We start from the raw sequence: 14,128 nt of genomic DNA, 5'->3' as shown, positions 1-14,128 counted from the left end.
AATAAGATCGTTTCTTCTTAGATATTTTGAAAATCAATGACTGCAAAACATCTGGACTACTAAAAATTGCGTTTTCAAAACACTTTTATCATTTAAATGTTGAAACAGCCGCTTGTGTAGACACCCCCTCCCCCCCACATCAATCCCTCTCCCCTCCCCCCTTCACTTTGGCCAGAGTCGAGGGACATAAACTTCAAAAAATATTTGCAGCGGCCTAAATTGGCCTTTAATGGCATTTGCAGTGAATGTGGTTAATTTTACACGATATCTTGAACGTTCTTGAACAGATGAAAATAGCATTTTAAACTTCCTTTCATTTTAAAGAGCAATTTACAGAAGAAAAAAAGTAACGATTCTAGAGCTTTTTCTTTTGAGAAGGTCCAATAAATAAAATTTTGATTCTTTGCTTTTAAGTGTTTTTGAATACTCAAAACAAAAACAAAATTTTGTTTATTGAACCTTAACAAAAAAACTCCATATTTCAACTTTTTGCTACAGTCTTTTTAACTATGCACAATAGATTCCCCAAAAAAAATTATGTGAAAAGCTTACTGTTGGCGCATTTTTGTTCAAACCCTTTTTGCGTGGCAGGCCTAATTTGTGTTTTGTAACCTTTTCGGTCTAAAATAGAAGCTAGCAATGGGCCGCCATGTCTTCCAACCATGTCAAAATTTCTTGAAATATGTGAGCAATTCTCTGAGATTTCGGTCATTCGATTTTTTTTTTGTATTTTTTAATCCGGCTGAAACTTTTTTGGTGCCTTCGGTATGCCCAAAGAAGCCATTTTGCATCATTAGTTTGTCCATATAATTTTCCATACAAATTTGGCAGCTGTCCATACAAAAATGATATATGAAAATTCAAAAATCTGTATCTTTTGAAGGGATTTTTTGATCGATTTGGTGTCTTGGGTAAAGTTGTAGGTATGGATATGGAATACCTTTAAAAAAATGATACACGGTAAAAAAAATGGTGATTTATTATTTAACTTTTTGTCTCTTAAAATTGATTTACAAAAAAATACTATTTTTAATTTTTTTCATTTTTTTATATGTTTTAGAGGACATCAAATGCCAACTTTTCAGAAATTCCAGGTTGTGCAAAAAATCTTTCACCGAGTTATTAATTTTTTAATCAATACTGAATTTTCAAAAAATTAAAATACTGGTCGCAAAAATTTTTCAACTTCATTTTTGATGTTAAACCAAATTTGCAATCAAAAAGTACTTTAGTGAAATTTTGATTAAGTACACCGTTTTCAAGTAAAGGCCATTTGTAGGTAGCTTTTTTTCAAAATAGTCGCAGTTTTTCATTTTTTCAAAAAAGGGCACATGTTTGCCCAATTTTGAATTTTTTTTTTTTTGAGAAACTGAGAAAATTCTTTTTATTTTGCTTTTTGAACTTTAGAATTAAATAATTTAAGAATTTAAGAATTTAAGAATTTAAGAATTTTAGAATTTTAGAATTTAAGAATTTAAGAATTTAAGAATTTAAGAATTTAAGAATTTAAGAATTTAAGAATTTAAGAATTTAAGAATTTAAGAATTTAAGAATTTAAGAATTTAAGAATTTAAGAATTTAAGAATTTAAGAATTTAAGAATTTAAGAATTTAAGAATTTAAGAATTTAAGAATTTAAGAATTTAAGAATTTAAGAATTTAAGTATTTAAGAATTTAAGAATTTAAGAATTTAAGAATTTAAGAATTTAAGAATTTAAGAATTTAAGAATTTAAGAATTTAAGAATTTAAGAATTTAAGAATTTAAGAATTTAAGAATTTAAGAATTTAAGAATTTAAGAATTTAGGAATTTAAGAATTTAAGAATTTAAGAATTTAAGAATTTAAGAATTTAAGAATTTAAGAATTTAAGAATTTAAGAATTTAAGAATTTAAGAATTTAAGAATTTAAGAATTTAAGAATTTAAGAATTTAAGAATTTAAGAATTTAAGAATTTAAGAATTTAAGAATTTAAGAATTTAAGAATTTAAGAATTTAAGAATTTAAGAATTTAAGAATTTAAGAATTTAAGAATTTAAGAATTTAAGAATTTAAGAATTTAAGAATTTAAGAATTTAAGAATTTAAGAATTTAAGAATTTAAGAATTTAAGAATTTAAGAATTTAAGAATTTAAGAATTTAAGAATTTAAGAATTTAAGAATTTAAGAATTTAAGAATTTAAGAATTTAAGAATTTAAGAATTTAAGAATTTTAGAATTTTAGAATTTTAGAATTATAGAATTTTAGAATTTTAGAGTTTTAGAATTTTAGAATTTTAGAATTTTAGAATTTTAGAATTTTAGAATCTCAAAATTTTAGAATTTTAGAGTTTTAGATTTTTAGAGTTTCAGAATTTTAGAATTTTAGAATTTTAGAATTTTAGAATTTTAGAATTTTAGAATTTTAGAATTTTAGAATTTTAGAATTTTAGAATTTTAGAATTTTAGAATTTTAGAATTTTAGAATTTTAGAATTTTAGAATTTTAGAATTTTAGAATTTTAGAATTTTAGAATTTTAGAATTTTAGAATTTTAGAATTTTAGAATTTTAGAATTTTAGAATTTTAGAATTTTAGAATTTTAGAATTTTAGAATTTTAGAATTTTAGAATTTTAGAATTTTAGAATTTTAGAATTTTAGAATTTTAGAATTTCAGAATTTTAGAATTTTAGAGTTTTAGAATTTTAGAATTTTAGAATTTTAGAATTTTAGAATTTTAGAATTTTAGAATTTTAGAATTTTAGAATTTTATAATTTTAGAATTTTAGAATTTTAGAATTTTAGAATTTTAGAATTTCAGAATTTTAGAATTATAGAATTTTAGAATTTTAGAATTTAAAAATTTAAGAATTTAAGAATATAAGAATTTAACAATTTAAGAATTTATGAATTTAGGATTTCAGAATTTTAGAATTTATAAGCTTAAGGATACTAAAATCATTTTAGATTTGAGAATTTTTTTCAAATTTTTCACTCAAAAAAATTGGAATAATGACCGCATTTCATGGCCAAAATAATGTCCATGACATAAAAATAATTTTAAGGAAAAAAAAAATAATGTCCATGACCAAAATGGTCAACATTTTCCCATAGTTCTGGTCATATTTAGCAAAATAATTATGTAACTGTAGTGATATTTATATTTTAGTATATTTTTTCGAATGGTCTGCAAGAATTGGGCTCTCTGAAGCCGTTCTAATCGTCAATGCTAAATTAAGTTCAATTCCGGATAAAAAGCTCAAATTTCAAGAACTAAAGCTAAGGAATCATTATGAGATACCAAGCGCCTCCATGGAAGCTTCTTCTCTTAGAGTCAATTGATGGAGGCGCTTGGTTCCTTAGAATGGCTCCATACCATATCAGCCGTGTTAGTAATACTTTTTGTTTGCTTCCAACGATCCAGTTCCAAGACATTTTGAAACCAGCCTACAATACGGTCGATATGATAGAGGTTGAGCTGACCGACGACGACCGTGGACCACGCGACTTCAATCCTGCCTTATTGCATGTAAGTTTTATCTTACTTTGAGCTCTCAACAGAACTAATTGTTTGAAATTTTTGTGTTTCTAACAGATACGAGAATCTATAATAAATCAGTCCACCGGAGCAAAGTGGGTGCACGTGAAGTATCATTTCGACGAAATGGTGAGTAATTTTGTAAATGTTATAATGATTTAAAAAAATGAAACTGTATTTTCCACAGAAACGCGTCTCGCGCACCAGGCGCCAGTACTACTGGACGCCAATCAAGAACACCCCGTTCACTCTGGTGGTGACCTATCCGGAAACGTACGGCGTTAACCGGTTGCAGATCCGCACGGAGGACGAAATCCACCGGATCCACGCCAAGTCCGGCAACGTGGCGAGTTTCTTCACCGGTATTAACTGGCGGATTCATCCGGATTGGTGCGTGTCTTTGGCTGCATACCTTCGGGCGTTTCGGCGTTACTGAACTGGTTCTGTTATGTTTCTTTGTAGGGTCTACTGCAAATACTTGAACGAACACGCAAACGAAACGTTTGCCACTCCCGAGCTGGAGTTGAAGCACTTTTTGGAGCGCATGAAGCAGGGCGGCTGGAGATGGCCTGCCCTGCGGACTCCACCTCCGCCGGAGCACGCCATGTTCTGTAAGTGTCAACCGGCCACCCTTTTGGCAGGTTCTCTCTCGTTTCTCTCTGTTTCAGACAAGTGTTTCTTGTGTGTGTGTCGTATTGCGAAGAAATCAAAACAAATTAAGTTCCATTCAGTCGTCGCGGAAGTTCAAACATTGCTCATTGATCATTAAAACCGCGACAAAATCTCCCACCATCAAATCCGCCATTTTGATGTCGTTTGCTCCATTTCATGAAAAAGACTCGATCATTTTGATGTCATCGTCCTACCCATCATCAGAATTAAAAAAAAGAACTCAAATTTTCGCTGCGTCCATCACTGTCGAAAACGTTTTCAGTAGACATTCTGTTTGAAAATAACCGTCTTTTCCCTTTTCTCTTCCTTTTCGATTAATTTCGATGTGTCTGACAAATGAAAACTCAAACAAAACAACCCTCAACCAAATTGTCGAAATTAATTGCTCTTCTCTTCTGTCGACATTCATCAATTTCCGTGCGTGCGTTTGTGTGTGGGCGCGATTTTCGTACCAAAACAAAATGGCGCCAAACAAACCCAACAAAAAAAATCGCAAAAATCTGAAAATTGCAAATCCGCAGCTAACATTTCGACCAGAATGCCTGAAAAGGACTACTATTACTGTGAGTAAGATTTTTCTTGAAGGTTCAACCAAAAAATCGCCAAACCTAAACCTGAATCAGTTTAGTTTACTTTGCAACCAATTTGTATAACCAGAGTCTGTTTCGTTTAATATAAATTTATTTTCACACACGTTTGTTTAGCGACTCCAAGTATCTAACTTCCCGTATTTATATATATTCGATAAATGCACTCACCGAAACCAAAGCCAAGAAATTATCAAATATCTCTCACTCAAGCAATATATTCAGATGCACAAAAGTTGCGTTCGGATCGAACTCGATGAAATTGTGTAAAGTTGTTGAACAAATTAAAAAAATGATTACAATTTCATCGATTCCGTCCGGGCAACAAAAAACTGCACGGTTTTATCGCACAATTTTTTGTTTCAATTGTCAAAATATTAGTTTTAAAGCCATTTGAGTTCTTGAACCAAAATAGCAAAGTTTACCCTTAGTTTGTGTGACAACGCTAGTTATTTTCACCTTAGTTTCCTAGTTTCCATTAGTTTCAACAGAGGTCGTTTGTTCAGTTTAGAAAAAATACCGAAGCGAAATTGTATAAGAAGTTTGTTTCATTTAAAAACTTCCTGTTTTTTAGCAGCTAATAATGTATACAATTATCCTCTCCTGTAAACGCATTTTCAACATATTTGTACAATTTCTCAAAGTATTTCCTCACTTGCACAAAGTTTATTGAAATACCTCGTTCATTTGTTAGCTGAGGAGTTGCATTACGCAGGAATGAGTACACCTTATTCGCCACCCAACAGAGCAACTACACTGACAGAACATCAGTACAGAAAACAATAACACAATCACAACACAATCTGTAATAAAGTCCTACACACAATTTAAACTGATGGTAAATAAAACTGGTTGAGAAATTAATTATGATTAAATTAAATTCATTTAAAAAAATGTTCTTACTTTTTTCTCAGCAAGAAAAAAATTGATGATTCAACTTGAAAACTATTTTATTTTCTATTTGTGCTGATTTGCAAATGTTTTTTTTTATTATTGGAAACAGCCTGATGGCAAGATTGTCAAATTGTTTGTGTGGCCCCACTTTTTGGTCGCTTTACCCCTCTGACGCTAAATATAGGGTAAAAGTGACAGCAAATGTTGAATATTGAAAACAAGTTTTTTTTTGCGTAAAATTATTTTAAAATTTTTTTTTAGATGAATAATTTTTTTTTCTTAACTTATTTTTATTAGGTCCTTTTAGGTGCTGTGACCAGGTTGGAAGATGAATAATTTTGAATATGTTTTTTCCAGAAAAGAAACACTCAGCCAAAATATTGTTTGAAATTCATATGGCAAACCATATATACGTCGAAAACATTCTCATTTTTACATTTCATATGCTTAACATATGGCTTATGATAGATTTAATTTAATTTATAAGGTTCACTTATGACATTCATTAATGCTGTTTATGTGAAAAAGTCATATGGTAAACCATATAAACAGTAAATCTCGGATTAGTTTTCAAAAAGCCGTAAGAGCCAATGGTAAACAAAGCCTTTTTTGCCTCGGTATTCGACCTACTTACGGAAAACCAATTTCAAAAATGCTTAAGATTGTTCATCTACACGTCTTTCAAGTGCCCCAAACTAGAAATAAATGAAATATTGTTGCAATTTGGAGAAATATGAATATTAGTGTCGGAGGTCACGGTGGCTCTTACGGCTTTTTGAAAACTCAACCGAGAAATGTACTATGGCGGAGCACATCAAACAATTGGCAAAGCAGGCTCCAGCATATCTCAGGTTTGTTGAACAGTTTTTATGTTCTTCGTCTGATTTTAATTTTCAATTCGGTTTGTTTTCAAGTTTTCGGAAAAGAACACCTCGCCTGGAAATGGACCGGTTGAAAGTTCGTCGGGGAAAATCTTCTGTGAAAAAATCTTTCGCCGTTGTTCCCGGGCCGGCGGTCAAGTGGTGTCCGAAATCGAACGCCTTCCACTGAAGGAAGGTTTTAGTCCGGCGCGGAAGGCACCACTTGACCAAGCCTTACAAGGAAGTTCAGTCCGTCGCGGAGGTTGTTCGATGATCGTCGTGCCTAAGGTCGTGCCTCACCGGAAGTATTCGTTACACTTCAGACGGCTCAACCCATGACCAACCGGAACAGTATGCAAATGCGCAGTCAAATCTGGTGGTGTCAGTGCGTCCACGGCCGCCGGTACCGGTGTCACCCGAGATGAGCTTCAAGTTTGGGGGAAGAAAGATCAACAGCAGCAGAGTGCGGAAAAGTAGATCGTCAAATCGGTAAGTTCGATCAAATTAGCTTAGAACTTTTAAATTACCGTCTTTTTTCATTTCTTTGCAGTCATCGGAAGCATCTCAAGCCCCTAAACCTACTGAGATCACCTCTTCAGAAACCTGTCTCACGGGGCTGCAGACAGGCAGTCGATGAAAACGCCGGAAACAGCACCGCTGACATTGACCGCTCGATGCCCAACAGCGTGACTACAAAGCCGATGAAGGTTGAAGGACTGCGAAGGCGGCCCTCCGGTGCGGAACGCATCACCCGCTAAGAAGGCAACTTTGGCCACAAAGTTCAGTCTTCAGGGCTTTCCTGAAGAAAGCTGTTAAGACGACGAATAATATAATATAATTTAATTGAAATAAATTTTCAATCTCTGGCTAATTAAATTTTGTAGCATTAAAAAGGCAGAAAAATCTCGGGAAAAATCATAAGTTTGCCATATATTTACCAATACATTTACCAAAAACCATAGGTTTCTCATATTTAAATTATATACGGTTTGCTTATGAAAGCAACAATTTATCATATATTACGTCTATAAGGTTATCTTATGGAAAAAAATCCATTGATTGATCCTATAAAATCTATATGGTTTGTGTATGGAAAAAATCTATAAGGTATCCTTATGGCTGGTATGGATTGTTTTGGCTGAGTGAACGGTAACCAGTTGCGTTGGCCCGCACATAGTTCTGAGCATCCGTTTACGAGGCAAAAGCGTTACCGCATGACTCGGTCTTAACAAAAAAAAAACTAGACAATAAATTACAGTTTCAAATTACAAAATCTAAATTTTGAATAAATTTATTTTCAAATTAACTCACAAATGGCCTGTATACCCTATTTTGTGCAACCACTTTATGGAACGTTCACTCTATATGGACTGTCAAAAGCAAGGTTCACTTTTTGACAAGCTTGCCACCAGTCTGATTGGAAATAAATTATTGTCATCAGTATACTGCCGTTCTACGCATAATTGTCCCATGTCAGTTTTTGACGATTTTGACTTTATGCTATTTTTGAGATTAGTCTGATGTGTACTTTAAGAAAAACACATAAAATCTGGTACTTTGTTCGGAAACTCATCAAAAACAACACCAAGTCTGTTTGTCCCATCGTTGAACTTCTACGCATAATTGTCCCACCAAGTATTTTCTTACACGGAATCATTAGTTTTACTAAGCATGTTGCCTTGTTTACCTGTTGTATAGCAAGAGGATCACAATTAAGGGTGATAAACTGCTAACTGGGGCGATTAGGGACACATAGGGCGAATAGGAACCCACGGGACAATTATGCGTAGAAACACAGAAATCGGTCGAAAAATTTCAATCGCGTTTTGCTCAGTTACACTTTTTTGAACATGGGACAATTATGCGTAGAACGGCAGTATACCACCTAAAAAATCAGATAATTTTTCTTGAAAAAAAAAACGCCAATGGCGTCATTCACAAAGAACGTACGCTCCAGGGGGCAAGGGGGGGGGGGGGGGTAGTCGTGAGACTGTGACGTCTGAATACGTTTGAATACTGAAAATTCAATCTTAAAATATAGCTAAAAAAAAAAATATTTGAAAATTTTACTCATAAATCAAACACGATTCAAGGTTATAAGAAACAGAATTTCTGATAATACATTTTATATGCCAAAATCACCAGATTTAAAAAAAAAGAAGATTTCTGTCATTACAACATTGCAAAGTTTCCTGATCAAACTCCGAATTTTAAATTATTTTTTTTTGATAAATCATGCTAAAACTGTACAAATAACAAGATGGTGGGAGGGGGGGGTCCAGCAAAACGTGACGTATTCGGGTCCATGACCAGCATAACAAAGTGTGACATGGGGGGAGGAGTTTAATTTTGGCCGATTTTAGCGTGACATACACAGTAATAAATTTTTGGCGACATTACAACAGAAAAGATACATTAATAGATGTAGCCTTTCCCAGATGTAATATAACTATGATTTTTTTTCTGTGTATTTTATGGATGAGGCCAATTAAAAAAAAAACAAAGCAACATCCAATAAAATCAATGTTAAATAATAAGGAAGAATAATTAGACAGTAAAAAAATGTAAATTTGAAAGCAGTCATTTCGGAAGGTTGAATATTACCTCTTTTATGATGTAATTTTACCTCAATTTTGACTGAAAAAGTGACATTACTTCAGAAAAGTTGTATAATTACATATTTTCAGAGGTAAAATTGCACATTTTTTCTGTACAGTCCAGACTAGATTATACAAAGCCTCGATTATCCCAAGGTTTATATGGGACACAGAAAAAAATCATGGTAATACTACATCTGCACAGAAAAAAAAATCATGGTAATACTACATCTGGAAAGGGGTACATCTTTTATGTCAGAAAAAAGGTGTAATTTTACCTCTGGAAATGTGTAGTTTTACCACTTTTTTGATGTAATGTCACTTTTTCAGTCTAAATTGAGGTAAAATTACATCATAAAAGAGGTCATATTCAACCTTCCAAAATTACAGCTTCCAAATTTACATTATTTTGTACAGTGTGGGAAAGGGTACGTCTTTTATGTCTGAAAAAAAAAAATGTATAATTTTACCATTTCTCTGTTGTAATGTCGGCTTTTCAGTCTAAATTGAGGTGAAATTACATTATAAGAGAGGTAATGTTGACTTACTTAAGGTCGACAATCAAAAACAAGCCGACGAAAAAAAGTGTCGGAAGCCTTCGGAAAATCGAGTTTGGACTGCATCAAATAGAATCAGATCCATTTGTCTTGGATACGACGAAACATGAATCATAAAAAATACATACACAGAAAAAAATATGTGAATTTACTCGACACGGAAAAAAATAATAACATGTAAAATAAGTTGATGTAAAATTTAAATTCGACGTAATGTTTAATGACGTGCAAAAGTATTACATCATAAATGATGTAACATTCGGAAAAAATTGTGCGTAGGTGGTGCGTAAATACAGTGTAAAGCAACTGTCAAACGCGTGTTACTTAGCTGTGGTGAATTGTCGTGAGAGTCCAACCATTCGAATTTACCGTCAGCTTTTGATTAGGCCATTGCCCCCCCCACCTCTTTCAAAATTGGTTCGAAAAATCAGGGGCAAATTTGTTTTTTCGTAAAAATGGAAAATTTTAATGGAAATAGCATTTGAATCAACTTAAAATAATCCAAAACGCCTTTTTCTGTATTGATAATTATATTAAGCTTATTTGGGCTTGTTTTAAAATATTATGAAATTTCATGATTGCAAAACAACTGGACAGGTGTTTAATATATTTAAAGAAAACATTTTGCATTCAAGAGTTGTTGTTTTTTTTTTACTTTGGTCAGAGTCGAGGGACATAAACATCAAAAAATATTGGGAACGGCCTTATTGGATTTAAAAAAGCAATAAATTTGGTTGTCTGAAACAGTATGTTTTAACATGCCATAGAAAGTTGAAAACATAATAAGTAAAAGAAAACATAAATATTTTCCAATAAAATACAAAACCAACAATACTACGATCCACTACAGAACACAAACAAGCTTACTCACTGCAGTGTGTGAACTCTTTTTCTCGATGTTCTGCTAGCCACTTCCACCACCACAGAAATAACACACACCCATACATTCAACAGAAATCAGTCGTTTCTCGATGTAAATTCAGCCAACAACTGCATTCCGCATGCACCTACAGAATTTAACCCGAACGCACTTGATGTTATTCTCTATATCTATCTCTCTCACTCCTCCTAAAATTTATACTACCCATAGGTCAAATAATTTTGGTTCGTCAACCCAGTGTTCATCGTCGATCAGATTCACCTCACCTCAAGCTCACTCCAACTCCATGTTAATGCACATCCAACCCATCCCCCACACCTCACCCCTTGAAAAATGTTTCTCACACCGTTTGTGTTTATTTCTGTTTTTGATGTGTGACCCCTTCGCCATTGTTTGAAAATAATAAAAAATCACCCACTTAGTGAAAGCACCCAACGAACCAACTAACCACAGCCAAATTAGTGTACACCAGAGCGGAAAAATAGAGAAAAACATGAAACAAACCATTAGCGCCATCTGTTGCTAAAAAAAAGCTTAGTGAACATTAAAATATTGTTCCAGTGTTTTTCTCTATTTTTTTCTGGGTGGTTTAAATTTTGTTTAATTTCTAATCGGACTAACTTTTCAAATTTCCGTTTCTTTTTTTTATTGGCTACTCTCAAACCAACCAGGTGACCGAAATCTTATGCAAGCCCTGGTGTACGACGCCAAAGTAACGGAATGGTTCTCGCGTAACACCAGCGGTGGCAGTGGCAACAAGGACGAAAAGCAAGGGTAAGTGTCACGTGGGGCAACATATCACACGATATGCACCAACCCCACTCGCCCCTACTAATTAAACGCATATAGTAATTTATTTCTAAACACTCATGAGGCTACTAGCGAACGCGCGCAACTGATTTGTTGGCTAATTGTTATATGATTGAATTTTCTTGTTTTCTCCCCACCACCTAAAATCTTCCCCATTTAACGCACTGGTAACTGATTTCGGTAAAATGCCATATGCTCACTAATCGCTCAACCCCCAAAACGCACTCGACACACGTGGAATTTCCTCTTCTTTTTGTCTACTTTGTTTCTTCTCTCGCACTTGTTTGAATACTTGTTTACTCCCGAAACACAAAATCTAAACGGAATAGTCCTAGCCCAATAGCCGTTTTGATGGGTTTGTTGCCAAGGTAATTAGTTCCATTCACCAGACTGTAGTACGAGCTCCCAAAAGCATTTCACTCAGCGTTTTGTACAGAATTCTGGCAACACTGAAAGCAGGGTCTTCAAAGAGTCTCCCGTGTTGCGATACAATACTAACGCATTTGCGCATTTTTTTGCTGGTTTTTCTTTTGCTGCAAATTCAATGCTAACCAGGAACGAGTTTAAGCAACGATTCGGCATCACCGTGTCCTTCCTGGCGACGCACAGCGGACTGACCCGGTGGCAGGACCACATGAACTTTGGGGACGAGTCCAAACAGGCAGAGTAAGTAGATTTAATGTAATGTATTCATTATTTCAGAAATGATTTTTTCATTTTATTCTTAACAATTCTGGTTTTCAAAACGATCAAATAATTTTTCTTGATTTTCACTGCCCTTTTCCAGAATGCTCAAAAAATACGCATTTCTTATCTAAAGAATGATTTCAAACAAAAAACTTTCTGTAAGAATCAATATTAACCAATTAGTCTTTGAAAAAAATATCAAAAGTTCAACAATACTTTTAACATCCATGTTATTTTTTGAATTGGTAAAAGTATAGTTTTTGATACTTCGTTTCATCTGGAAATGACAAAAAGTCAAAGATAACTGAACTTAAAATTTCGTTCCTATTTTTTTTAATCTTCATCATCATTTTAAATCGAAGAATGATTAAAACATAATTGCTGATATTATTCATTCAAAGGATTTTGAAAAATGTCAAGGAATTTTTAAAAAAAAAATGCCCTTTTTAATTTTTGATATTGTTTTTTTAATCAATGTTAATTTATGTAGTGGTCAGTATTTAACTGTTTTTTTTCAATTTTTATGTTTTACCACTTATTTTGAGCAAAATTTTTGAAGATACAATTTTTTTCAACAGTTTTGCAATAACTCTAAACTTTTTGGATTTTTTTTTTGCAATTTCAAAATTTTCTTTATGTTTTCAAAACGTAAAAAATGTTTTTCAATTTTGGATTTTATTTGATATTTAAGTTTTCCGAAAACTGAAAATCAAGCTTTATGTATAAAAGGTAATTTACCCATACTCTTGAAAAAAGTTTAAAAATATCGTCCGGATCTATCATACGAACTATCAGTAGATAAGTTATCAAGATACCTTGCCGATGAAATAGAAAGGTTGAAGATTTAAAACCCGATCAAAATACATGAGTAATGAGGCTTAATTTAAGAGGAAATTATGCTATTTTGACTGAATGTGTTCAATATTTGATTGTGAGGAAGGCATTATCCATTAAAAGGTGGATTATTTATCGTTTGTTGTAAATTAAATTAGTCCGATGCAAATGTTTTACTAAGTTAATGCGCCATATTCAAAACTGGCTTGAGAGCAGTTCTCTACGAAATCGATCTTTTTTTTTGAATTTTAATTTTTGTATTTTTAATCCGGCTGAAACTTTTTTGGTGCCTTCGGTATGCCAAAAAAAGCCATTTTGCATCATATAATATTCCATACAAATTTGGCAGCTGGCCATACAAAAATGATATCTGTATCTTTTGAAGGATTTTTTTGATCGATTTGGTGTCTTCGGAAAAGTTGTAGGTATGGATATGGACTACACTGATAACAAATGATACACGGTAAAAAAATTGATGATTTTTAATTTCACTTTTTGTCACTAAAACTTGATTTGCAAAAAAAAAAAACACTATTTTTTATATGTTTTAGAGGACATTAAATGCCAACTTTTCAGAAATTTCAAGAATGGGCAAAAAATCTTTGAGCGAGTTATAATTTTTTGAAACAATACAGATTTAAAAAAAATAGAAATATTGGTCGCAAAAAATTTTTAACTTCATTTTTCGATGTAAAATCAAATTTGCAATCAAAAAGTACTTGAGTGAATTTTTTATAAAGTGCACCGTTTTCAAGTTATAGCCATTTTTAGGTAACTTTTTTGAAAATAGTCGCAGTTTTTCATTTTTTTAAATTAGTGTCCATGTTTGCCTACATTTGATTTTTTTTTGAAAAGCTGAGAAAATTCTCTATATTTTGCTTTTTTGAACTTTGTTGATACGACCCTTAGTTGCTGAGATATTGCAATCCAAAGGTTTAAAACAGGAAAATTGATGTTTTCTAAGTCTAACCTAACCAACCCACCATTTTCTCATGTTGATATCTCAGCAGCTAATGGTCCGATTTGCAATGTTAAAATATGAATTTTCCGATCTTTTCGAAAAAAATATTTGCAAACAAATTAAATCAATACTAACATTTCAAAAGGGCGTAATATTGAATGTTTGACCTGTGTTATATATACACTTTTTTTAGGCCGGATCTCAGACATTTTGATGAAAACGTTGTCCGGATCTATCAAGCAACTTATCATTGGATGGGTAATCAAAAGTATA

General features: G+C 32.6%; 1 protein-coding gene across 6 annotated transcripts in view; it reads left to right on the top strand.

Annotated features, from left to right (window-relative positions):
* Positions 1-14,128, top strand: part of LOC120424828 (voltage-dependent calcium channel subunit alpha-2/delta-3) — a 31,828-nt gene that overhangs the window by 10,912 nt on the left and 6,788 nt on the right. For 2 of the 6 annotated variants that reach the window (XM_039589052.2, XM_039589049.2), the window contains 8 exons: positions 3,403-3,507; positions 3,574-3,645; positions 3,704-3,906; positions 3,979-4,127; positions 4,710-4,751; positions 11,235-11,337; positions 11,703-11,741; positions 11,929-12,039. In XM_039589052.2, the coding sequence (XP_039444986.1) occupies positions 3,403-3,507; positions 3,574-3,645; positions 3,704-3,906; positions 3,979-4,127; positions 4,710-4,751; positions 11,235-11,337; positions 11,703-11,741; positions 11,929-12,039 (824 nt within the window). The remainder of the gene's footprint in view (positions 1-3,402; positions 3,508-3,573; positions 3,646-3,703; positions 3,907-3,978; positions 4,128-4,709; positions 4,752-11,234; positions 11,338-11,702; positions 11,742-11,928; positions 12,040-14,128) is intronic. The other 4 variants (XM_039589054.2, XM_039589053.2, XM_039589051.2 and 1 more) reach the window with 3 other exon arrangements.

The sequence above is a fragment of the Culex pipiens genome, chromosome 3 (assembly GCF_016801865.2).
Source record: "Culex pipiens pallens isolate TS chromosome 3, TS_CPP_V2, whole genome shotgun sequence".
NCBI classification, from domain to species: domain Eukaryota; kingdom Metazoa; phylum Arthropoda; class Insecta; order Diptera; family Culicidae; genus Culex; species Culex pipiens.
Note: the sequence above shows the minus strand (reverse complement) of the source record. Positions and strands in the feature narration are given on the sequence as shown.